The sequence below is a fragment of the Spermophilus citellus genome (assembly GCF_964194105.1).
Source record: "Spermophilus citellus genome assembly, chromosome: 17".
In the NCBI taxonomy this organism is placed as follows: Eukaryota; Metazoa; Chordata; class Mammalia; order Rodentia; family Sciuridae; genus Spermophilus; species Spermophilus citellus.
Window position 1 is genome coordinate 67,820,072 of NC_138199.1, and position 26,997 is coordinate 67,847,068.

The 26,997-nt window shown below is 39.8% G+C and overlaps 1 protein-coding gene across 4 annotated transcripts in view; it reads left to right on the forward strand.

Annotated features, from left to right (window-relative positions):
- The window catches only part of MAP2K6 (mitogen-activated protein kinase kinase 6), a 105,842-nt gene that overhangs the window by 55,166 nt on the left and 23,679 nt on the right, over window positions 1–26,997 (forward strand). The window contains exons 1-7 of one of the 4 annotated variants that reach the window (XM_081272708.1): window positions 10,826–11,027; window positions 14,027–14,093; window positions 21,410–21,458; window positions 22,329–22,442; window positions 24,259–24,378; window positions 24,637–24,753; window positions 25,417–25,468. In XM_081272708.1, the coding sequence (XP_081128834.1) occupies window positions 22,404–22,442; window positions 24,259–24,378; window positions 24,637–24,753; window positions 25,417–25,468 (328 nt within the window). In that variant the 5' untranslated portion in view covers window positions 10,826–11,027; window positions 14,027–14,093; window positions 21,410–21,458; window positions 22,329–22,403. Of the gene's footprint in view, window positions 1–10,825; window positions 11,028–11,060; window positions 11,217–12,271; window positions 12,347–14,026; window positions 14,094–21,409; window positions 21,459–22,328; window positions 22,443–24,258; window positions 24,379–24,636; window positions 24,754–25,416; window positions 25,469–26,997 lie in introns of those variants that run through there. The other 3 variants (XM_081272706.1, XM_081272707.1, XM_081272705.1) reach the window with 3 other exon arrangements.

Genomic DNA, 26,997 nt, shown 5'->3' on the forward strand with positions numbered 1-26,997 from the left:
TTGACACTTTTATGGATGGTTAAACATAAGTTACTATTGGACATGGCAATTTCACTCTTAGATACCTGAGAGAGTTGAAAACATGTCCACGCAGAAACTTACCTGAGTGTACACAGTGGTGTGTGGCATGCTAGCCAAAGAGTAGAAACAATACATACATCCGTCAACTGATGAAAGGGTAAATAAAATGTCACACATCAACAACCATGTGCTGGTGTGACAGAGTGAACCTTGAAAACATTATGCTAAGTGACGGGAACCCGTTTTGTAAATGCATGATCTGTTGTATGAAAGGTTCAGAATACACAAATCTAGAGAGACAGAAAGTTGACTAGAGGTTATCTAGGGCTGGAGGGAGGTGGAGTTGGAGGGAGATGGGAAGTGACTGCTAATAGGTATGGTGTCTCTTTCCTGGGTGATGAAAAATGTCCTAAAATTTATTCTGATGGTTGCGTAACTGCATATATTTTAAAATCATTGAATCGTATAATTTAAATAGGTAAGATGTATGTGAAAGAAGTGAATAAATGGATTGCATTTCAATAAAGCTATCCTAATAAGAATGGGCGTGCAAAGACAGTGTCATGGATCCTATTTTAGATCTTGGGGTTTACAACTGTCAGATAAGCGTTCAAAGTCTTTAGCCAAACTTTCTAAAATTTCTAGAAGAGTGAGATACATCCCACATTCACATGTGACCTCCGGGATGTGTGCATGGTTCTTGAGCTGGGAGCCTTTCCCGAGTCCTTTGTTTCCAGGTGTTTTGCTGATCAGCTTTAGAATGAAGGAGCTCCTAGAAGAAATAAGGAAGTTCCAGGCCACGCCCACTGCCCAGCCCTGCCCAGCCCTGCCCAGCCTGGTTTGCCTGCGTGAATATTCCCTTATGTTTTTCATATAACATTGACTACTTCCTCAGAAGCTTGTATACTGTAAAAGGACTGGATAAAAATTCATTTGAAATGACAGGAACTCCTCTGCTGACTTATTCTGGCTGTTTCTCATGTTTCTTGGCTCCGTGTTTTCTTGGACCCCATGGGAAATCTTGGCAGAACACCCTGTTATACATCAATACCCCGTGCTTCTCTCCACCTCCCTTCGCATCGGATTTTCTCTTGGTTGTCACCCTTTTTGCCCTTTTTACCTCTCAGCGGTCCCATGGTGCTTCTCCTGGTCCCACGGTGTCCACTGGGACGACACTACTCCATCATTTTTATGCACCTTTCTGGCCGCTTTTGACCCCCTGCCTCCCTGACTTCTTTCCTTGGCTGGACTATTACTCAGATTTCCCATCATTTTTTATAAAGTAGTAACAAGTATACAAAAAACTCAAGCTTCAAAACTTTCCTTAGATCATTCTTTATTTCTATATATACTATGCCCTGTTCTTTCTCACGGTTCACTTTTTTGAAAAGTCTGGATTTCCTTATTTTGATTTATGCCAACTGTGGATGGAGAGGCTGAGGTTTCCAAGTTAAGAGCCTGGTGCTGAACGTAAACCTAGAATGCATCATGCCAGGAAGCATTGAGCATGTGAAGGAGAAATGTTTTCGCAGATACTGTGCTAGGAATCCAGCAACCATGGGCAGACCCATTCTGGATGTAGAGCTGTGTGCCATGAGAGTGTTATTGGCTACTTGGCTTATTTAAATTTTTTTTTTTTTAGACATTGGGGAATGGGGCAATTTCTTGGAGTGAAAAATATTATTCTTGGTATGAAGAGATGGATGTTTTTCGTACCTAGAAAATACCCCCAAAGAGTCCTTCAGATATCATTTGGTTTTGTGTATTCTTTTTATTGTGGATGTGAAGGTTCCTTTCATAAAGCCAGATTTCAGAATCCTGGTGACCCTAAGAGTTCAGTCTAGTCCTCTAACAGGAAGGGAGAATCACCCAGTGAGATGACCCTTAGGATAAGGGGATCTGTGAGTCTATTAGCGGATAAAGGGCCATCTTCTTTGATATTGAAAGGCAACAGCACCACACACAAAATGAGCACCCCCAAGACACAGCATCCTGCTCACAGGGACCACAGTCACAACTTTTCAGGTTGCTCAATTTTTTGCTGCTGGAATCAGTCACTTACGTCAGGTAGGTAATGGGCTTTTCAATTTCATCAAAATCCCCTCAGGGACCAGTGTTAGTTTATAAGCTCACGACAGAGCTCTCCAAGAGTAGAACACTTTATGATTTCATCCATACAGGCAGCTTGAGTGCTCTTCTCAAATCCCAGAGCATTGGTTCGTGACAAAATTAACTGGTGATTGAATGTTTTCCATTTTAGCAACAGGGGAATTAAAGTCCAGAAAGGTTAAATGATCTTGAGCAAAGGTCATGGCAGGCTATAGCCTTTTGATTGAGTCTAGAACCCCTCCTTAGAACCAGGTCATGTCCCCACAGCTCCTGGTAAACAGCCTCATCACAGGCACGTGTTATCTGGAGAGGGCTGGTCATCTGAGTAGAAAGCTTGTGTACAGTGGACTTAATCCAACGTTTTCCTCTGGATCCCAGGATTTATATATAGCCCTGACTCAGTTCAGCAATAATCCTTCCACCAGCTCATGGAAAGAGACTCCTGATGAAGAGTGATTTCAGTTGAAGGACGAAGTGCAATTGTATTATATGGGGAAACTGACAGCTCATATCTGTGTGAGCTCTATGCATCTGGACAAGGTTCTTAAAACAGTGGAAGTAACATCTCAGAGATATTGTTATCATGGAATTAAATAAGTCACATGAAATGATGAAGACCATATCTAATGTATAATAAGTAATCAATTCTGATGACTATTTGTTTTTTTCTCATGAGCAGCCACTCGTTAGTAAACAAGTACCCAACCCAAACAGTAGAATGGCTAATTTGGTAACTTCCAACAGGGATTTATCGAATGCCACTGCAATATCACTTGGTTCCTTTAATCCCACCAGGGCAGGTATTGGTATCCCCACTTTAACGGTCAGGTTTAGATAAATAACTTCCCAAGTTCTCACCTGCTATGTCTGTTTTTCACAAGGTCATGTTGAATTGTTTTTCAGTTTACCATTTATCTTTATTGGAGACTTTTAAGTCATCTGGCCATATATTCATGAAAGGGTACTTCACTCCATCCTTTATTCTGCTCCTCAATAATTTTTTTTTTTTTTTTTGTGGTGCTGGGGATTGAACTCAGGGTCTCATGCATGCTAGGCCAGTGCTCCCCCACTGGGTCACATGCCTAGCTCCCATGCTCCCCAATAATGAAGGCTTGTGAGAATTTCCATTAGTAACATTCAATTGAAATAATTCCAAGAAAAATCAGCAACACATAGAAAATCTTATAAAATTAGTATATCCAGGGATCATTATACATTATCTGTTAGCATTTTTGATTAGCACCAAAAATTGGGAATATTGTGCAGGTAATAGTACATATGCAGATGTGGGCAGAGATGTGAAACTACACACATTGTGCATTATTTCTAACACAGAGGTATAATAGATGGGAATATTTATTTTTGTTTTGTTTTCAAGAGGCACTATGTAGCATAGATAAATCTACGCTTTTTACTCACAGTCCTGGGATCATGTAGGTAGGTAGAATATTGTTGTGCTGCAATTGGGAATTTATGTATATTTTTTTCTTGTGCTCAGTCTTGGAGATGAACCCATCTCCGTGTTTCAAGGTGATTGCTTGAAACAACTCTGGATTTATTACATAACACTAGAGAACTCCACTTCTTTTGACACCCTCAGTGGTGGCATGGCCTGGAGATATATTTGTCAGTTATAGTGATGCTGGTTTATTCAGGAGTAGACACTGAAGGCTTCAGTCTTTCTGTAGGACCTGTGGAACTTTCCCATCAAGAGTTACGTGAGGGTCTGACATGGTATGGAATATTAGTACCCTGGCGTAAGCCCAGCTACTTTGCAAATAAGTTGTTAGCTTTCTCTTTCCAGAAAAATCTCATATTTAAATTTTGTGGTTTCCTTGGAGCTATTTCTTAGTTTTTGCTTTTTAATTGACCATCATAAGCCTCTAACTAAACGTGTCTCCAGTGAGAGTTGCCCTAAGCCAGGAAAATATGCCGTGGAACAAAAGGCGAAGCCTACTTGATGGTCTTTTGCCAGGCTGTGCTCTGAAAAACGTGACTCTCAACAGTGTCCAGCTTCTCTGTGGAGAAAGGTGACCAGATATTGTAGAGACAGCCATGGGGCACAGGATTAGACTGAGATTTTCCAGGTGGGGGAGTTCCAGTTACAGGGCAAAGAACGCTGCCATATTTTTGGATGTTTCTTTGGTGATGGCTTCTTTACCCTCTTGTTTCTTATTGGCAGGGAACAGGAGGCATTCCAGAACGTGCCACAGGCCTGGGGACAGGGCTGCCTTTCTTCCTTATGATTTTTCCTCCCCTTTGGCACTGAGTTAGAAAAACCTGGAGCCAGGTCAGTGACTCCTCCTTCTTTGCTTCAGCACAGGTTCACAGGATTAACAGGTGGTTCTGGGGCAGAAGCTCATTGGATGGGGGAGATGACTGTTCATGCCCTCCCCAAATGCAGGTGACACAAAAGAATGAAAACATTTAAACCTTTGAAGAACCAAAAAGAAAAAAAGTAAAAATAAAACCTAAGTGTGTGTGTGTGTGTGTATGTGTATGTGTGTGTGTTTTACAATCCTGACTACAATGTTCCCTCTTACGAGTCAAGTAATAATAACAGCAACCTGAAATAAAAATGGAAAAATGACCTGAACACATAGTTCACAGAAAGAGGAACACAGATGTCAGTAGACAAAACTAGGTGGCTTCATTAAATATTTAAAGAATGTGATTAAACAATAAGGTAGCCCCGTTGATCTATCAAATTGACGATTAAAACCTTTTTAAATTATGGAAGTATTCCTAAGGGATTATTGATCTCTTCCTTTTAAATTAGGAGTTTAAGATAGCTGGCTAGATCGCATAAAATTTGGCAATTTGACATCAGTTTTAAGTAAATGAGACCACCTGAGAAGTCATCCTGCCAAACGAAAACATCACCCTTGAATTGGATCAAGTTCTAACCAACGGTGGAATATGTGCATTGGCAAAGCAATGGTCAGCAGAATCCGACAGGAAAGCAGATGACCTGTGTTTTTTCAGCAAAACAATTGCATGAGTTTGGGTGTTGGGAGAAGCAAAGAGAAATGGAAGAAGAATGCATAGATTAAAAATGCACTGAGAAATTTACCAACCAGTTATAAGGCTCAAACTTCATTTTGATCCTGATTCAAACACAGTAATTAAAAAATATCTGTGAATTTTTTTAAAAAATGAGATTAGGATTGTGAACATAGCAGCTATTTAAGGAATTATTTGTTTAGGCATGATAATGGTACTATCGTTATGTTCTTCAAATGTCACTCTCAAGCCAAGTGTGGTGGTGCACACCTGTAATTCGAGCTAGTTGGGAGGCTGAGACGGGAGGATCGCCAGTTCAAGGCCAGCCTGGGCAACATAGCATGACCTTGTCAATAATAATAGTAATAATAATAATGATAATACAGTAGTCAATTTCTTTAGAGATGTTTGGTAAAGAATTTACAGGTAAAATGATTTGACATCTGGGAAAGTGATGTACTTCATCACTTAGTTGGAGCTATGTACCAGTCAGCCTTTTGTCACTGTGACAAAATAAGCAGCATACAAGGAGCCAAGATTGAATTTTGCTTATTATTCCAGAGGTTTTGGTCCATGTTCAGTTGGCTGCATTGCTTTTGGGACTGTGGCTAGGCAGAACATCGGTGGAAAGTATATGGCAAAAGTGCTGCTCAGCTCACAGTGGCCAGGAAGCAGAGAGAGAGAGAGAGAGAGAGAGAGAGAGAGAGAGAGAGAGAGAGAGAGAGACCCCCATCAATGGCACATCCCTAGTGACCTAACTTCTGGGGACAAAGCCTTCAACACATGGGGCTTTGGGGGACATCTAATGACCTGGGAAAGAGGCAGAATAGAGCCTGTACTCATAGGTAGCCTCTAAGAAGGCTCATAGATGAATTTTCCTGTATTTCATTGTAATCTCTGACTGAATCAAAAGTTACTCTTCTGTAGTTTTCCTTGCTTAGAAGGGGGGTGGGTAATCACAGTGCTATTAAAATTGTGGTCTTTGTGGTGCTGGAGATCGTGACTTAGTGGTAGATTGCTTGCCTTGTAGGCACGACACCCTGGGTTCCAACTCTAGCATACACAAGAAAAGTGGTCTTGGACCAGAGGGGGGGAAAAACCTGCTTCTTCCAAGAAATAAATTTATCTTTCTCACAATCGAATATTTTCTGTGATTCTATGGCAACTTTAAATCTTAATATTTTGTCAAATTTCAGATATATTCAAAAGCAATATGGTAAACCACCACACATTCATTACTGATCTTGTTTCAAGTCATACTAATCTTATTTCCTCTATATCTCCACCTTTCCATTCCTTACTGCCCTCCATATTATTCTGAAGTCAATCCTAGAATCATATTATTTTCTGTGTAAACATTTCCATATTTGTGTCTGAAATATGAGAGCTCCTTTTAAACATAGTCAGCATTTCGAAAAGACCAACTGCCTCCCTGAATTGGTTTGCAACTTGTTTCCTAGTTTTTTCATTTTAAACTGATGTTTCTAACAGCCTTCTGTCCATATTTCCTTTTGATAAAGACACATGAATGGAGCAGTGTGGAAACAAGGAAGGAGGGTAGACAGACTGGGGCTTCCCCGTGCGCCACCTGCCCACTGGGTCTAGACCCCACTAGAAGGCATCCACTGAGATTCTCCTTTAGGTTCTTCCAAAAGTCCAAAGTCAGCACAGAATTGCTAACATAACAAAACACACTTCGTCTCTATCAGGTCTGAAGACAGAGCTTTAATCTTGGGAAGCTTCAGGAAAACCCTGAGTGCACATGCTGGCTCATTCTCCTTTGACAGGACCAGTGATTCTTTGTGTCCTTCACTTCATCCCCTGCTTTTCAAATGTCCTTCCCTTGGCTGCCTTCTCTTCTTTCATTCCGCTTCCCTGTCTAGTTCACCTCTCTACTCTCTGTCACTCCCAGATCTACACGTCACCCCTCATCCCGCTTTTAAGCTTCATTGGCCTACTTGGAATCTGCCATGTGAGCCTCCAGGATCTTCTACTTAATGCATCTCTACCGACAGTCATTACCTATCCTGTCTCCACCACCCACCTCCCTTGGTCTGATTTTCCTCCTTCAGTGAATTTTATCTCAGTGTGGAAAAACCAGATGTTGATTATGGCGAGTTCTACTGCTAGTTCTTCCTCATTACTACTTTATATGACTGTTTCACTTCTGTCCCTCTGTCCCTCCTAGTCAGTAAGTTACCAGAGCTTGTAGATTTTGCCTGTGCAGAGGTTAAGCAGCTTATTTTTTAGCCAGGTCACTGTGGTCTCTGTTCTTTATTTCTTGGCGCGGGTGCTTACTCTGCATGTGGGTGAGATGGGCAGACAGTGCTTCTGGCTTTGAAGAACATGCATTTTGAGTGGAAGAGATGGATGAATGAATGGGTTCAATTAGTCAGTGCAGGAAGAGAGACATTAAAGAGAACATCCGGAGCACTGCGGCTGCATCGAGGAGGGACATTTATTAGACTAGGGCTTTCATGGAAGGCTTCCTGGAGAGAACGTGGTTGAGCTGGGTTGAAGTTGATCAGAGTAGACAGGTAATAAGGACGTTCCAGGGATAATATAAACAAAGACTTGGAGGCGGAAAACAGCAATGCGTGTGTGTATGTGGGTTTATTTGTGTATGGACCACTGTCTCAGAACATCTGCAGATATTAGATGAACTAATCTTCATGCAAAAATTTTTTTTCTGAACCATCATTGTGGCATGCCATTCTTCTGAAAAACATGGATCGTTTTCCCTCTTCAGTCTGAAATTAGAAACTTCTTAGTGACAGTGCTGTAGTCTCTGACTTCAGCCTATTTGTCCAGGCTTCTGTCACCATTTACTTTGTCCAAACTAGACAGCTCAGAATTCTTTGAATACACCCCAATGCCTTACCAGTATTGGTAGAGCATCTTCATTTTACATGGAATCCCACTGTTGCCCTTCTGAGCCCTGATTGACAAAATCCTAACCATTTCTTGAGCTTTTGATTTTGGAAACATTTAAATTTGCACAAAGAAGACACATATAGTATAATGAGCTCTCATGAACCCTGAAATCCTATCAGTTCTCAAAGGACCACCTAAAACACCACATCCACTGTGAGATCGTTTTTTTTTTTTTTTTTTTTTTTTTTTTTTTTTTTTTTTTTCTTATCTGGTTTCCTCTCATCTGCTTTTAGGACACAGTGCTTCTCTCACCCACCACATATATGCACTGTGATTAGAAAAATTAGATTTTCAAATACGCTTGACTCTTTGAAAGCCGAATTTGCATCTTGATGAATTTTGTCCCTAGTAATGTCTACTGTGGTAAATTATTGACAGTTTCAACTCAAGGATAGAAATAGTTCAAGTGCAACTGAATTTGAAATTTAATTCTTATTAGCCAGAAGGAATTGGTTGGTTGTAGAGGAAGTATCAGGGGCCTGGGGGAAAGTGATCTTATCATTGGAGAGTGAGAAATGGTGGGAAAGTAAAAATTTTACCAGGACATGCTCTAGACCCTGGTTGGACCCTGGTTGGACTCTTAGTCATGTGTGGAGCTTTCAAAAAAAAAAAAATATATGGATCCTGAGACTTATTCCCAGAAGTTCTGAGTCTGTAGAGCTGGAATTGTTCCCCTAGTTAGTGGTAACAACAAATGTATGATTCAAGATTGATGACATGTTTGAAAAATTTTTAAAAAATTTGGCATAAATAATACAGTAGAACAACATAGGGCATTTGAAGAAAGATGGGGTCCATACAGGGAACATTTTTCTGAGCTCATATTTTAAACATACAAACACAAATGTGGAAGGAAGGGGAAAAAAGTATTTATTAAGCACTTATATGCTAGGTACTGCTAGAGTTCTTCACCTACTTTGTGCCAACTGAGTCTTTTAGTAGCCTAGTGATATTGTACATCATCTATAGCATCATCTATAGTGCATAGGTGTGGAAATGGAGTTCACCATGAAGAATGTTCCTTAAGGTCACATTGTTAATAGGTGGTATAGCTGGGATTTGAAAGGTCGTCTTATTTGTGGTTACATTTGTGTTATTTCCACTTCAGTTAGTTTTTTCTTATTCTTTCTTTCTTTTTTTTTTTTTTGATGGGCTTAATCCAGTTGTTCAAAACAGTCAAGAAAAGGGCAACAAATATTCAGTCAACAGATATTTATGATATTTGCTGGAACAGGGCAATATCATTGTTATATTCTTATATTCTAGAGCTTATATTCTAGTGAAGAATATAGATAATAAATAAATGCAAAAATAATTAAAGATAAAATTACTATAGGTTATGAGAAAGAATAAGAGAAAAATAAATGGAAGATGGCCACAGAGATCTAATTTAAAGAGAGTGGGGAAGGTCTGGGAAGTTCTTTGGGCCACATGATGAGTGAGCTGAGTTTGGCTGGCTGTATTCTCATGGACAAGAAGGGCAGAGCCCTCCAGGGAAATAGTATGGGGGTCGTTCATTCTGCCTCCTTGAAATCAAGTGTTCCTATGAGCTTTTCAGTTTTTCATCTCTAAACTTTAAGTAATTCCAAGGACATTTGGGATACTCCTTCAGTCCAGGGGTGTATGTGATCTGGTGGTTTTGGGGATTGGAAGAGTTCCTGTCCACTTTCAAATGGCTGCTGTAGAGCTTGTTTTCTCTCTGAACTTCTGTCCCTCTGCCCTGCTCCATTAGTGCTTTGCATATGATCGCTGCGACCGAATAACATCTAATGACACTTCTCTGCCAATTTTATTGCCAACTACACTTGGAACTGAAGCCCAGATGCAAGTGGTAAGGAGAGGGCAGCCAAGGCCTCCAGGTTGCCAGTTACTTGGCTAGAAATCCCATTCATATTGGGAAACAGATTTTTAAAATAAATTTGGCACTGGAAGTGCTGCGATCCTTTTGTGGAGCTGTGTCAATAATCATAAAGCCTTAGAATCATGCTCTCCAACCTTCCGTCAAGCTGACAAATGTTTGGGCATCAGCATATCCTCAGGATGCCACCTTCTGCTGACCGTGTGGGCTTCTCGTGCTGTTTGGGTTGGCACTGGAGCTCAATCTTCTGCTTTATGTAATGAGGCTCATCAGAGAGTCCCTTTGTGCTCACCCTCTCCGAGTGGGTGCTGGGCAAGACCTCTGGTGTACCCCATCATTTTCCATATGGTCAAAGCTAGTGAGCATTTCTGCGGTGTGGTGAATATGTTCTAACGACCGGCAAGATTCACCACCTCCCCCAAGTGCCATCTTGCTCCAAGCCAGGATTATCATGACCCAGCTTTGGTTTAAGATGAATTTTGCAAATATACGTGTGTGTCGGACTGTACTATTTTCAGGGAAAATAGGCATGGGTGTGACACGGGCTGATGTAATGAAGTGTGGCATGTGCCCAATCAGGTTGGCGAGGCTTCCTCTTTGCAGATTGTACCAAGAAGAGGGCAGAAATACACAGAATCCTCTCTCTCTCTCTCATTCTGAGAAGGCTGGTTGCTAGCTTCTGACATCATATAAAGCCTATTTTCTGACTTTTTTTTTTGTTTTGGTTTTGGTCTCCCACGGGAGAAAACTGGCCAATACAGTTGGTCACTTAGCTCCATTATTCGTATGGCTCCCTCCCATTAATATATTTTTTAACAGTGTTCAGTGTTAGCGTCAGGGGTTGGCAGCCTTCCTAGCGGGAACAGATTGCTCTGGAATAAACACAGCTGGAAACTGACCACTTATTGTGTTTCTTTCTTTTAAGAAATGAAAGAGGCATTTATAGAAAGGCCGGAGAACATTGTACTGTCCGTAATTACTTTATAGATTTATGTCCCCAAGTCTGGTTAATGATTAATGCCACGCCTGGGTGTCCAAATGGACCCACTTCCTCTCTCCCTTCCCGAGGCTGCAGTTTCCTGGGAACAATGAGCTCTCGGAGGTTTGTTGTGATCCAGACTTAAGGAGGAGGTGGAGTCTGCTTGGTTGTGTTCCTCCCTGCTGGGGCTGGCCAAAGTGTGTGGTCTTTGGAGCTAAAGGAAGCATGGATTCTGTGGGGTTTGCTTCTGCGGGCCTCCCTTGCAGCCTTGCAAACCTCCTCAGGGCTGCTTACAGTTTCAGAGATGGGCAAGTAAGTGAATTCCAGAATGTCGGTGTGTGTGTGTGTGTGTGTGTGTGTGTGTGTGTGTGTCTGTGATTTTCATTTTAGGCCATCTACAGAGTGAAGGCAGTGAATTTTCTAATGGTGTGACTCAACTAGGTTTGGTGTCTCCTGGAACGTCTTTGACTTCTTGTTGTCAGGGCGTTGCTCTGTCTTCAAGTATTTGTATTTAAGGAAAACCTTGAGGTCTGTGTAAATATCTAAGATGTATCTGTAGTCAGGGGTTGAGTCAGGAGACCAGAAGCTGGTAATTTCACCCACCAGGGGGCCAATTCAGGGGAAGAGTGATGTGAATGTGGCCCTGGGAGGTTCTGGGGTGAAAGTGAAGGGAGGGAACCAAGTTTTTTTTCTTTCCCAGTTGGAAGACTTTATTGTGGTTTAGGTCGTTTATTTCTTTAGTACCCTTCTCTATTTCCTTAAATAGATGTTTTGATAATTTATGAGTTATGATATGATCATTAAATACTTTTAGGAATTGCTCCTAATTAATGGCTACCTGAACCATTAATTAGGTTCCTTAGGAAGGCTTTTCAAAGGAGCTTTTCTTAATGAATGGGACTCTCTACATCAATTTTATAAGAACTGAGATGAAGACAAGGAGGACACAGGACTTTCAGAGTAACTTCTGCTTTTGGTTTCTTTAAATGACCAATGGAAGACCTTTTTCATAGACAAATACGTGTGTGTGTGTGTGTGTGTGTGTGTGTGTGTATGAATTATACATTATATATTATATGTACATTGTATATATTATATTATATATATATTTGAAAGAGAGAACTATAGGATTATATCTGTTGGGATTACCAGGATTACCTTTCACCTGCATTGGAATGTGTGTGTGTTCTTTGAACAAGTTGAATCTATCATTCAGTCCTCACTGGACTATCTCATTTAATAGCTTTCCCTGTCTGTGTGACTGAAGCCCAGGGATGACACTTGTTGGAACGAGGCCATGTAGCTATTTGGGTTCTCACAATCAAATCTAGCACAGATAGATAGTAAAACTCTGTGTGTTGTCACTTGACATTGAAATGTGTCAACTAATTAAGTCAAACATGCTAATAGCCTTCTGAAGTCCAAGAGCAGGAGAAGGAATGGTGAGTTATGAATCTTATAAAATGCTTAGAGAGAAATGAGTTGAGAACTGAGAAAAAAGTATTTTACTAATTGTGTTCCTAAAAGGTTTTCTCTGTGCTGATTTCCTGGCTTTATATAAAATGGCAGAATTGATCTAGATATTGGATTTTGAAGGAACAGAAAGAAAAAAAAAACCCTCATTTATGCATTATGTTGGGTTCTGATAGTATGACCAGTTTTTTTCATGAGTTTCTTAAATGACTTTTTAGAGAATGGGACCATGCAGCTGTTTCTCTGACTGTAATCAACAGGTACTTATGGGATCTCCGTGTTTTTTCATCTGCTTTGTCTGATTTGATTCTCACAGTCCACTGATGTGGGTGTTGATGTCACTTCCCTATTTTACAATTGAGGAAATCGAGAGTCAGTTGAAAATGATTCTGGAGGGGTTTTGGTTAAAAAAAAAAATGGAAGAACCAGATGTAAGCTGGGGATTTTCAAACTCGAAAGCCCTTGTTCTCCACACCCCTTGCTCTCTGGCCGTCTCTATGCTTCTGCCACTGTGGATAGTGAAGAGCGCTCTCCATTGGAATGTCAGGAGTCTTGGGCTCTGCTTCTGACTGGGCCGTTGCTGGCTGTGTGATGCTAAGTCAACTCAGGTATTCTGATGTCATTGTCCTGCAACGAGTTTACCTTATTTGACTTCGTAAGTTTCTTTGCGACTTCGGGATCTACCCAGGACTTTGTCCGTGGCTTGTGCCAGCTCTGTGGTGCTCAGTAACAATGCAGAGAAGAGGTGAGAGAGGAAGCAGAGCTCTGAAGACCCAGCTCTGCTTGGGTTCTCCCTGCCAAGCACCAAGAGGCACAGGCTCTCCATAGCTGAGGAAAATCCCAGGCTCTTAGAAGCCTGTTCTCTTTGATCTGCTTCCTGGGCTAGCACTTCTCAGTTTGTTCTTTTTACCTCATGAACAAAAGTATTTGAGCCAAACTCTTTTACAGTTTCAAAGCCCAGGGATGAACAATATCAGAGTCCATTCCTATCTGGTCCCCAAAGACATGAAATCCTCCTTGCAAGAACCCATCTGTTATCTTAATCCTTCTTGGAGCAAAGCAAATGTAAATAAATATTATTCTAGGCTTAAGATTTAAAAACCTTCTCTTAGGTTTTCCAACTTGTGGCAGGTAGCCATGGAATGGGACAGGGCAAAAGAGAAAAAAATGTTTTTATTTTACACCCATCATTAAGTCTAGCAATTGTTCACAGATCAACTTAGAAAACTGAAGGATACTGAGATAAGAGTGACTAGTTTGACATTAAAAAGAAGCAAAAACCACAACAAACAAACAAAATAAAAAAACACCCAATCCCTGCCCCCCCCCCCCAAAATACTCCGGTAACCAACATGAGTATTCTGTGAAAAAAGAAAAAAAAAAGATTGGAATGCCATTCTCTGCAAGGAGAAAGGGTACATTTTCCTAGGAACACAGAGTTGGCATTCTTACCTTGACATGTTCTCCTTGTTGGTGAAAACGTCATTCCTGAAGCCAGTTTGCATTTGGGACACGCTGCAGTGGCTGGAGCGTGACAGACTGCCTGGATAGGAAACAATACTCAGAATCGGGAGGTGACAGTGTGTTTCTGTGGCTGCTCTCTTGCTACGATGTAGATTTTTAACTTTGTCCTACATCTTTCCCAATAGGCAAGAAGAGAAACCCTGGCCTTAAAATTCCAAAAGAAGCATTTGAACAACCTCAGACCAGTTCCACGTAAGTTGGCACAATTATCGTCTTAACTCAAGCATGGGGACTTAGCCTCCCAATGGGTTCACTTTGGGGATCATGAGCCAGGCCTTGGCCTTGGATGTAGGTGTTAGAAAGAAGAGTCCATTCAGGGGGAAGTCGTTTCCTGGCTGTTCTGAGACCTGAAATCATCACATTCCATCTACAATCAGTGGTTAGCTTTGAAGTCAGTGCCTCAAATTATTGGTGGAGTCAGAATTGTGTGGCACATGCGTTTGTCAGCTGAGCTCCTACAGAAGCCCAGAGAGGTCCCCGGATGTGGACTGTCCTGCTTCCCCCCTGTAGATCTAAAAGAAGAGACACATCCCTGTGAGAGCCACTGCTGTAAAACACGGGTTGAGACGGAAAGGTGGTATTTGATGAGGACCCACATCCTTGAGACCTAAATCCTGTCCCTTATAAACAGCAGGCAAAATGAGGTAAAGGAACACTTCTTTATTAGCTAAGCCTTTGGCCCAAATCCCTAGGTGAGCTCAAGTCCTGGTGGAGCAGGATGCCCTCTCTGTGAGCCTTCTTTCTTTGTCTCTGTGGGGTGGGAAGGGTATGTCTCCTCTGGAAGTACAATCACCTCCATGACATCTGCAAGTCACGAATAGAAATTCCATGGCAAAACAAAACAAAAAAAAAAAAAATCATACCAGGGCCACTGGAGAGACAGAGCAACTACAAAGAGAGTGCATCCGGGAGGAATGTTGAGGTTTTAAAGCTTTTGCTCTGGTCTTCAGAGTGCCTCCTCTGTAAATGGTTTGTCCTGCGCTGTGATCCATCCTATTGGAAAGTGCGCCCCCTAGTGTTGGGATGCACTCATAAATGTGATCATGTCCCCTCAGGCTGCCAAGGTCAGGCAGAAAAATGTACTGAAGAACCTCTATGGACAGAGTGAAATAAAGAGCCATACTCTTCAGGACCCTTTATGGTAGCCTGAGGGGTTAAGCTCGAGTGAGGATGTTGGTTTGTGAGGATCTGTAGGAGGAAGTTTTCCCCATACCAATGTCTAGAATTTTTTTTTTTTGGAATGGGGTTCCTCTGAGCAGTAGTTGGGCTCTCCCCTGAGGACTTGTAAATTGTGTAATTACTATTTTTTTCCCCTCTGACTAGTTTGGAGTCAAATATGTGTTCCATCTTGCCACCGTGGGAAGAACTTGGTGGGATATACTTTAAAAATATTTATTTTAAAATAATTGTAGATACACAGAAGGTTGCAAAGGCATATATACGGAAGTCACATTTAACTTTGACCTAGACTGCACCAAAATCCCCCCATGTGAACATTTTACACAACTACAGTATGATGAAGCCACATTGGTGCAAACCACAGATATATTCAGTTCTAATGGCTTTACAAGTGCTCACTTATTTGTGTGTGTGTATACACGCGTAGTTCTATGTAGTTGACTTGCGTAGCTTTGTGATCTTGTTATCTTTGTCAGTTTTGCTGGAGGTAACCACTATCATCATCAAGATGCTTAACTGTATGAACAATACAAGACTTGCATGTGACCCACTAAAAGTCATGCTTACCTCTTCCCCAGGGCACTTTACCACTGAAGTACATTCTCAGTCTTCTAATTTTATTTTGGACAGGGTCTCACTAAGTTGCTGAGGTGGGCCTCCAACTAGTGACCCTCCTGCCTCAGCCTCTCAAGTCACAGAGATTACAGGTGTGGCTCATTGCACCTGGCTCGAGACTTTATTTCATTCAACTTAATTTCCCTGAGATTGATTCAAGTTGCTGCATGTAGTGTATCAATAACTGTTCCACGGCATAGTTATACCACCGCTTATTTAACCCTTCAGCCTTTGAAGGAAATATGGATCGCTTCCAGTTTTTGACTATTATGAACAAAGTCATGACATTCCTGTGTAACTCCTTACATGAGAATAAGTCTTCATTTCTCTTTTGGTTTATATGGTAAGGGCATTTTCCATTTTGAAAGACTTGCCCAACTATTTTCCAGAGTGATTGTAACATATTATGTTTTCAACGATAATGTATGAATGATACACTTGCTCTGCAGAATTTGATATTAGCACCGTTTTTCATATCAGCTTTTCTGATGGGTAGTGATGTGTCACTGTAGTTTGTTTTTAACTTTATTTATTTTTATGTCGTGCTGAGGATCGAACCCAGTGCCTCACATGTGCTAGGCAAGTGCTCTACCACTGAGTCACAACCCCAGCTCCACATTGTAGTTTTAATTTGAATTTCTCTAGTAGCTAGTTATATAGAACATGTCTTTAGGTGTTTATTTTCCATCCACGTACTTTCTTTGGTGAAATGTCTGGCATCTATCTTTTGCCTACTAATTAATGAGATTGCTTTTTATTGTTGACTATTGGCAATTACTTATATATTCTAGACATGAGAACTTTTTAAAGTATGCGATATGAAAATATTTTCTCCCCGTTTGTAATTTGTCTTTTTATCCTTTTAGCAGGATCAAAGAACAAAATTATTTATTTATTTATTCTAATTAGGTATGTAGGACAGCAGAATGCATTTTGATTCATTGCACACAAATGGAGCACAACTTTTCGTTTCTCTGGTTGTACCTGATGTCGCGTCACCCCATATGTGCAGTCATACAAAAAAGGTTTTAATTTCAATGAAATCCAGTTTATAAGTTATTCCTCTTTACCAATCATGCTTTTGGTAACAAGCCTAAGAACCTTTACCTTGTCCCAGGTCCTGAAGATTTTTCTCTGTTCTTGTGTAGAAACTGTATAGTTTTACATTTAAGCCCCTGATCCATTTGCAGTTCATTTTTGTAAAAGTTACGAGGGTTAGGTTGAGCTTTATATTTTTGCCAATGGATTTCCACTCATTTCAGTGGAAATCCCTCCTCTGTTGAGTTGCGTTTGCTCCTTTGTCTAATATCAATTAGGCATGCCTGCTTTGATCTATTTCTGGATCTCTGTTCTGTTCCATTGATTTCTGTGTCTGTTCTTCTGCCAGCGTCACACTGTCTTGATTATTGCAGCTATATACTAAGTCCTAATATTGGGAAAAGCGATGCTTGCCACTTTGTTCTGATTTTCAAAGTTATGTTGGCTCTTCAAAGGCCTTTTCTCTTTTCATATAACTTTTAGAATAAACTTGTCTTTGTCCACAAAAGAACTTACTGACATTTTATTAGGAACTGAGTTTAACCTAGAGATCAAGTTAGGGATAAATGACACTTTTATTACATTGACCCTTCCGATCCATGAACATGGTTAATTTTTCTCAATATTTAGTTTTTTAACAGTTTCTTTCATCAGAATTTTGTGATGATCCTCTTCATTATGACTTGTTCAGATTTCTATCTAAGTAGATTTCCTTGGAGCAATTGTAAGTGGCATTTAGTTTTTTAATTTTGGTTTCTATCGTTCATTGTCAACATACAGAAGTGCAGTTAATTCTTCTGTGTTGATCTTATTTCCTGTGACTTGACTGAACTCAGGTATTAGTTGCAGAAGTTTTTTGTGGGTCTCTAAGATTTTCTTTTTTATAAAAAAATTTTTTTTAGTTGTAGATGGACACAATACCTTTATTTGTTTATTTTTATGCAGTGCCAGGGATCAAACCCAGTGCCTCACACATGCTAGGCAAGTGCTCTACCACTGAGCCACAACCCCAGCCCTGTCCGTAGGATTTTCTATGTAGATAATCATGGCATCTGTGAACAGAGTTTTATGTCCCCCTTCCTAGTCTCTATTTTTTTAAACTTTTATTTTCTTGCCTTGTCGAAGGGGCAAGGATGTCTAGTACTGTCAAGTACAATTGGTAAGACTCTACAACTAACCTTTGTTCCCCATCTTGTGGAAAAACATTTAGTCTTTTCTGCTTAAGTCCAGTGTTAACTGTATAGTTCTTCTTGATGCTGTTTATGAGGTAGAAAAAGTCCTTTCTAGTCATAATATGCTGAGGAATTTTATTATAAATGGGTGTTGAATTTTGTTGGCTACTTTCCCTGTATCAGTTGATATGATGGTAAGGTTTTTCCTCTTTGTCGTATTGATATGGGGATCATATTGATTAATTGGTGGCACGTATATTATATTTTTATATATTGTTAGGTTTGATTTGCTAAAATTTTATTGAGGATTTTAACATCAGCATTTTGAGACATGTTGGTCTCTGGTGATTTATTTATTATTTCTTTTGTGTCTTGATTTTTGATAAGATAGTAAGGCCCTCATAAAGTGGAATTGGTGAAAAGTATACCCTCTTGTATTTTTCAGTGGTCCTTGGGTAAAACTGGTGTTAAATCTTTGAATGCTAAAATTTTCCAGTGAAATCACATTGCCTGTATATTTTCCTGGAACTTTTAAATTTCTCAATTTCTTAATAGATACAAGGCTATTCAGATTATCTGTTTCATCAGGGCTGACTTTTGGTAGAATGTGTTTTTTGAGAAGTTGGTCTACTTCTAAGCAGTCAAATCTGTGAGAGTAAGTCGTAGTATTTTCTGATTGTCCTGTCAATGGTAGCAGGATCTGATGTGATATCCCATTTTTTTCCCTGATATTGGTAATTTATGTCTTTTTTTTTTTGTCTTTGTCAATTTTGGTTGAGGTTTATCAATTTTGTTAATTTTTTTTGAAGAATTGGCTTTGTTTTATTGTTTTTCTGTTTTTAATTTTATTGCTTTCTGTTCTTATTTCCCATATTTTCTTTAAGATATATTCTCCTATTAGGCTGTGGATGTAGCTCCATAGTAGAGAACTTGCCTAGCATGTGAGAACTCTGGGTTCAATCCCTAAAAGTGCAAAACAAAACAAAATAATATATATGTGTGTGTTGTATGTATATAAAACTATATATAGAAAAATATATAGAAAGCACTCTCTCTATATATATATAACATATATTTTCTTACATCAATTGTCCAGATTTCTTTCTCTTTTGAGTTTTTATTCTTTGCCCTTTCCTAGTGCAGATTAATTTTATATGTTTTATGAATTTTTGAAAGCCTTTCTTTTTTTTAATATTTATTTTTTTAGTTGCAGATGGACACAATATCTTTATTTTATTCATTTATTTTTATGGGGTGCTGAGGATGGAACCCAGGGCCTCCAACATGTGAGGTGAGCGCTCTACCTCTGAGCCATAACCCCAGCTCCACCCACAAAAGCCTTTCTTGACATAAGCAAATGAATAGGAAACTAAGCAAGCGTAAATGTAGCCTCTATTTTTTTTTTCAACTGGTAGAAAGTATTTTGAATACCTTTTTCTGCTTCACTGTGTGGGGGTCAGAGCATCACTATAGTATTGTGGACTACACCATTTAGATTATAGTCTTCTCATTTAGCAGTGAGGTTTAGATTTGTGCTTCTAAAGAAGTAGCTTCTGCATTTTGTTACTTTCCTTGGCAATTTCTTGAGGTTGGCCTGGCGATTCTTACCATTCATACCCCGTCTCCCTGTCCTAGGACAGAGCTCCACTCTCTATAGTCCAGTGTGTATGGTCTGTCTGCTTGAGCTCTTTCTTTGAGTTGCCAATGCCAATATGTCTTTGACTTAGGTTTCTGAGCTCTTTGCTCACTTGATTCATAGTAACTAATCCTAATTCAATTCTATGCTAGTCAGTATTATTTTATTAAACACTCACAAAAAGATCAGGATTAAAAAAAAAAAAAAACCACCTCATTTGACAAGCAAAACAACAGAACTGTGTAAGGCTCAGGTGTTTGTTTGGAATTGTTCAGCTACCTTCATTGGGTAAGTGATCAGGCTCTACAGCCAGAATGCCTATGTTTATATTTGAGATCTAAACTTGACTAGTTAGTACCTTATGCAAGGTACCTAACTGCACTGAATTTTAATTTCCCTTTCTTAAAAATAAGAATAAACAATGGTGTGGTTGTCATGAGGATCAGATGTCATACTCCATATTAAATGTCTTGCCAATTGCCTGCTGCATTGTAGTTGCTCAGTGGAAGGTAGCTCCAAGTTGTTCGTTGTTATGGTACAACTTCTAAGTGGAATCACTCAGGGATCTCGGATACTCAATCATGTGCGCGTTAGACTGGGTAAAACTAAGGCAAATAATTTGCGGCTAGTGAGTGAGGATCCTTTACTTCTGTAGTTGAGAAGTCATGGTACAGCTCTGAATTCTAATGTCATTATCTCTTTGAAAGACCTTAAATTAATCTCTTTCAATGCCAATTCTTTTCTTGGTCTTTTTTTTTTTTTTTTTTTTAAGTTGGTGCATTATACTCCTACATAATGGTGGGATTTGTTTTTACAGATCTGTACAAGCACACAATATCAATGTCATTTCTTCCCATTGAAATAGAGATAAAAATGTCTGTTAGAGGTGTAAAAGAGAAGCTATTTTATGCAAATGGTTTAGCATAGTGTCTGGGTCAAGTCAGTACTTAACAAGTTAAATAAATGAATAGTGATTGTAATAGTAATCAGTGAACTGATTATACCTATAGAATTACAAATAAATATTATAATAAATCAAAGTTGGTTTTTCATATAAAACACTAATACTGGGTGACCTTTGGAATACCTTTGGTCTTCTAGGGAAAGAATTTTGTAATAAGCTTGATTCTTTACCCAGAAAATTAAAATATGGAATAATTGACAGAGAACATCCACCCACAGTTTACGCCTACAAAATCTTAATGCCCCAGGCAAACTAATATACCCAGCCCTGGACAGAAAGAACACAGTGCCAACTAATCCAATCTGAGCTGTCAGTCTTGGCCCCATAGCCTGATGCTTTTGGCAGACTTGATGAACCCTAAGGCCTGAGGCTTGGGTGGATTAATCATTTTCATTAGAAGAGGCCTGGGTATTGGGAGCAGGTTCCTTGATTCAATCAGACCGAAATAAACGTTCTTTCTTCTTGTACAACCATTGTGGGAAAAAAAAAATGGTGAAATGTTGGATACGTTGATGCCCTTGAATGAAATAAAAGGTTTGAAGCTACTCTAGCTGTGTAACTGCACACATATGGCTTCTGTTTATTGGCTATTTACTGTACGCCAAGCATTCTGCTAAGCATTTGACTTGGAACATTCCCTGTAATACCCAGTCCTACTCCACAAGGTAGGCACGGTAATATCTCCACGTGAAAGGAGACACAGAGGCTCAAAGAGATGAAGTAATTTAAACCCTAATATATTTTATTTTAAATCCCATACATTCACACTCCCGTGCTATTTTTCCTGACTCGTGAACTTCTACCTTCTTCCCAAAGGGAAAAACTCTCCAGTTGCATATAATTTGGAAAGAATGTCTTTGACTAAATATCTCATGTATCTTCTTTTCCCCTTTATCTCTCTCAGGCCACCTCGAGATTTAGACTCTAAGGCTTGCATTTCTATTGGAAATCAGGTGAGAAAAGTCATACCTGTCAGCTAACACATTGATCATTTTAAGTATATACTTTCTGGATGACCAATGAAAAATTTATTGTTTATAGAATACTGTCATGGATGCATCAAAAAAAGTTGGACATCGAAGGGAAATGGCATGTTTTGCTTTTGCTATTTTGAATTGTGAATGGCAATCAGGCTATTGTGGTATTGATGAGGGTATTTTAAAAAATTTATTTATTTGTTCTAATCAGTTGTACGTGACAGCAGAATGCTCTTTGGTTCATTGTACACAAATGGAGCATTAATTTTTCACTTCTCTGGTTGTATGCAAAGTAGGGTCACACCATTCATGCAATCATACATGTACCTAGGGTAATGATGTCCGTCTCATTCCACCATCTTTTCTATCCCCATGCCCCCTCCCCTTTGGGCCATCCAGAGTTAATCCACTTATCCTAAACCCCATCCCCCATTATGGATTAGCATTCACTTTTGTTGAGGGTATTTGAAGAGACTGGATGTTTTTCTTGGGAGGGTCAGTCTCAAAGTGGCGTAGATCTGGTTGCCATCAGCCAGTAGTAGGTTATAAAAATAATTAAGGGGGTGTGGCTTAAGAGCTGCAGTGTAGACAGCTTCCATAGAGCCACTGGAAAACTGAGTTGGGTGGAGTTGGGTCTCTGTGTTGCCTGTAATGAGCAAGTTGCTTTGGCTTCCTGTAGAGACCTGAGCTTTTCCTGTTGCTCTTGGTGGCTTCTTGCTTTCTGTGGCTTGCTAGAAAAACATGGCCAGGCAATGACCCCTTGAACATTGAGAAAAACCAGATGAGTAAGAACAGCGTGGTCAGTGTCTAGTTCCTTTGTCACCTTCCTATTTTTCTCTCTCGCAGAACTTTGAGGTGAAGGCTGATGACCTGGAGTCTATAGTGGAACTGGGGCGAGGTGCGTACGGGGTGGTGGAGAAGATGCGGCACGTGCCCAGCGAGCAGATCATGGCGGTGAAGGTAGAGTTGATGTTCCCCGAATGTTTTGTGTCTGCAGTGTGTATGTTTGTTTGTCTCTACTGTAAACCAGCCCTTTTCATAGAAACAAAATGGTCTTCAATAGGGTGAAAAAAAAAAAGATTCTTTGCAGGAAATAGTATTTTTCTCCAAATGTGTGTAAAATGCTTCCTTGGTATGTGTTGCATAGACATTTAATTTATTTTTTAACTAAGCCCCTCCACCACCATTTTTAATTTTTTTTTTTACACAATGATGAGGTCACTGTCATACTTAAAGGAATTAGCAGATGCTTTCTTAGCCTCTTCTGATACTGGATCTGAACTAACATTTCTTTGATTATCTCGAAGTGCTGTTGTTGTTCTGTTGGTTTTTCCCGTCAGCATCCAAAGCAAGTTACACAATGCGCTTGGTTGCTATGATGCATGAATCTGTTTTATACTGTTTTGAGTTAAAGAATTGTCCCTGAAAATCAAGAAACTGTATTTGAGAGAGAAAACATCTGTTTGTTGAATAAAGGAGGGTAAATACATCTAGAGTAAATTTGCATCACTGTTGAGCTATGGACTGCAATCTGGATCAGTTGAGGTTTCTGGAAAGATTCTGGCCTTCTTAAGGAATTGCCTTTTCTGCATAGTTAGTAACCGGGCCCTTATTGGGAATGGCAAGAGACATGGAGCCCTTTCCTATGGAGGCCACCTCATGAAGACCTAGTGTTACGGTAACTCTGCTGTCAGTTAAAGACACAGTCACATTTCTGGAAGGCAATATTTGCAGGTGTGACAGGTTTGTCTTCTTTCAGAAGCACCGGGTTGGGTTAAGTGGTTTCTCTGTTTCTGTTTGGTTCCTCCTCTTCCTGTAGTTGTACCAGTTCTCTGACAGTTGCACTTGATTCCAAATATAGATGGTTCTCCCTATGTGTGGGTACCACACCTCTGGATTCAATTAATTATGGATCAAAAACATTTGAAAAAAATTGCACTGAAGATGTACAGGCTTTTCCCTCATCCTTCTTCCTTAAACAATACAATGTAACAATTGTTTACATACATTTATTTTGTATGAAATGTTAAAGGCAATCTAGGAATGATTTAAGGTATATGAGATGATATGTAGAGATCATATACAAATGCCACATTGTTTTATGTTAGAGACTTGGGCCTCCTCGGGCTTGGTAATACAAGGGCAGCTGGTCCTGGAACCAATCCCCCGGGGATATGGAGGGCTAACTATAGCTACTGTACTCCTTCATGTTCCCAAAGAGGGGCTTTTGGCTCTTTACCCCTTAGGATCACACATAAGCAGTAAAGTACCTTCACACTAACCTGATATAGTCCTGTAAACCAGATTACTTTTATACCTTAGAAATACAGTTTTAAACATCTTCCTATTCTCTGAAATATTCAGTTAGTTTGCCTCTTTTGTTTAAGAAATCAAATGACGAACAATCTTCCTTACTTTTTTATTTTTTTTTTAAAGAGAGAGAGAGAGAGAGAGAGAGAGAGAGAGAGAGAGAGAGAGAGAGAGAATTTTTTAATATTTATTTTTTAGTTTTTGGCGGACACAACATCTTTGTTTGTACGTGGTGCTGAGGATCGAACCCGGGCCGCACGCATGCCAGGCGAGCGCGCTACCGCTTGAGCCACATCCCCAGCCCTCTTCCTTACTTCTTATGGATTATAAATGGCTGGTCACTCAGGGTGGATATGTGCTAGCAGTGGTTTCAGCTGATATCAGGAATGGGCTCCTCAGCTCCCTGCCTTACTGACTGACTCAGCTCAGAGAAGTAACCCTAAGTTTTCCATGCCTTCCCATCTAGCGGATCCGGGCCACTGTAAACAGCCAGGAGCAGAAAAGGCTACTGATGGATCTGGACGTTTCCATGAGGACGGTGGACTGCCCATTCACCGTCACCTTTTATGGAGCCCTCTTCCGGGAGGTAGGTGATCCTTTGATTCAAAGTCCAAGAAGAATAATGACTTAAGTTTTCTCCCCTCGCTCACATGCCCAGGCTGCCTGTGTTGCTTTTTGGAGCTGATCTTGCTCATTTACAAATCCCTTTGAGATCTTGAAGGGGAACTGTACCTTTTCCTCCAAAAACACAAACAGAAATAGCTCTTCAGGACAAGGTGTTGACCATTTCTTCTCTCCCCCCTTTTCACCCTCCTTGACCTTCCTTGAATGGACTGATCTCCAGGGTGATGTGTGGATCTGCATGGAGCTCATGGACACGTCACTAGATAAGTTCTACAAACAAGTGATTGATAAAGGCCAAACAATTCCAGAGGACATCTTAGGCAAGATAGCAGTTTCTGTGAGTACATCCTGAACCTTATTGCAAGGAGAACATAAAAAGTCTAGGCTTCAAGGGTCTTTGGGTCCCCAGTATGAGGAACCAGTACCTTTACCATAATGACCACCCCACACGTGTGTGCTGGATGCGTGCCTCCGTGGGTGGGTGGGTAAATAAGTGCTTTCCATCCTGAGCCCTGTGTCGAAGATGTTACCACTGATTTGGTTCAGCAAATTCTACACTCAGTACTCTGATCAGGGCAGCCACCTGTTATGACTGCATTCCACCCAACTCTATATTCTGATATCTATTTTTTATTTCAGTTTTAATTTGTAGATTTTAAATGTTTTCTTAAAACTAATATTCATAAAAAGAAGCAGCAGAAAAAGATAGAAGAGACTGTTTGTTACCTTAATGGCTACGGAGATTCATGAGGGTAGAGAAAAAAGAAAATGCTTGAGGCCAAACAGAAAAAAAAGAGATGAGTGAGACATCTCTGATGTTAGCCCTCTCTGGTGAGTGGAGCCCAGTTTGTGTAACTTGCTGTACCTACACATCTTGGGTAGAACCACCACTATTTGGGAAGATACCTTACCCTGTGACCTTTAGGCAGGGATAATAAACCTGAATTCAGTTTCTTTCCAGTGATGGGGTCAATAGTTCTACTTTGTGTTTCTCTTACAGATTGTAAAAGCTTTAGAGCATTTACACAGTAAACTCTCTGTCATTCATCGAGGTAAGCATCTACACAGCTTCCTTGGCTATTCCTTTTAATAAGTTCATTTCTTTGGCTTGCAGTCTTCCTCCTCACTTTCCCCTCCCCTGTAAAGATGGCAGTGGAATTGAGCCAGATAATTGTTTGGGAATTGCATAACAGTTAGCTTTTTGTGACTGTAACAAAACACCTGATAATAATCAACTTATAGACAGGAAAGGTTTATTTTAGTGCACAGTTTTGGAGGGTTTAGTCCATGGTCAATTGGCCCCATTACTTTTTGGCTTATAGTGCAGCAACATATCATGGTGAGAATGTGTGGCAGAGGAAGCCCATTCACACTGTGTCTGGGAATGAAAGGGAGGAAGAGACCGAGGTCTCATGTCCCCTTTGAGAGCACACTCCCAAAGACCTAAAACTTCCCATGAGGTCCCATTTCTTAAAGTTTCTACCACTTCACAGTAGTGCCAAGCTGAACATAGCCTTCATCACTTGGGGGACGCTTCAGGTCCAAACTACAACAGTATATATAATCTTGGTTGAGGGGATAAGAAGACCTGGGCTTTATATTACAACTAAATTGAATATAAAATACCTGTTACCAAGCTAAGGAATCATGGGGAATTTCAGAGATGATAAAAATTCATCTTGTACTCACCAACCAGAAGCTTGTTCCCAAAGCATAATGGACAAATGTACGACATTCTACATTTCAACAAGATCCCTAGGGGATTCTTGAGCACATCGAAGTGAGGAAACCTCTGGAATAAATCTGAGCCCTTTCCATCTGCAGGAGGCAGGAGAAAATGATTTGGTTTTTCTTTTCTCCATTCTTCTCTTCCTTTTTCTTGGCTTATTATCTCTTCATTCATTCATGCACCCACAATATATCCACTCATTTACCTTTATCCATCCATTCATCTATCCATTTAGCTCTTATAATCATATTTAAAGCATTATTTAAATACAACACTATAATAGATGCCCTGAAACGTATCTATGAAAATATATTTTTGTCACAAAATTATCAATAAGAAATTAGAATATATATATATATATATATATATATATATATATATACACATACACATACACACACACAAATAAAAGAGTTTTGAAAAAGGAAATTGTCTTAGAAATAGAAAAATACCAAATATGGAAGTAGATCTGTAGAGTGTAAAATGAGTCATTGATTATTACTGGGAGTCCATGGTGAGGAAAAACTTCTTGGAAGAGGTCCGCTAAGTCACGTCTTTGAGAAAGTTAATGGAAAGTATTGATAGCTAATAGGGCTTTGTGGTTTGGATCATTCTTAAGCCATGTGCCTGGAAAGGACAATGTGCCTATTATTATTACTAAATTGGTAGTATTAAAAATTGAAAAAAAATGGGAGGTTGGAAGACCAGAAGAAGAAATTGGGATGGAGTATAGATAGGAAAAACAATGTGGATTTCTCAGGAATGTGAAATTGATTTTTAACAGCTTACTTCCAAATTATGAGATATTTAATTCTTATTCGAGGATAGAAAGGTTTAAAAAATAACAAAATG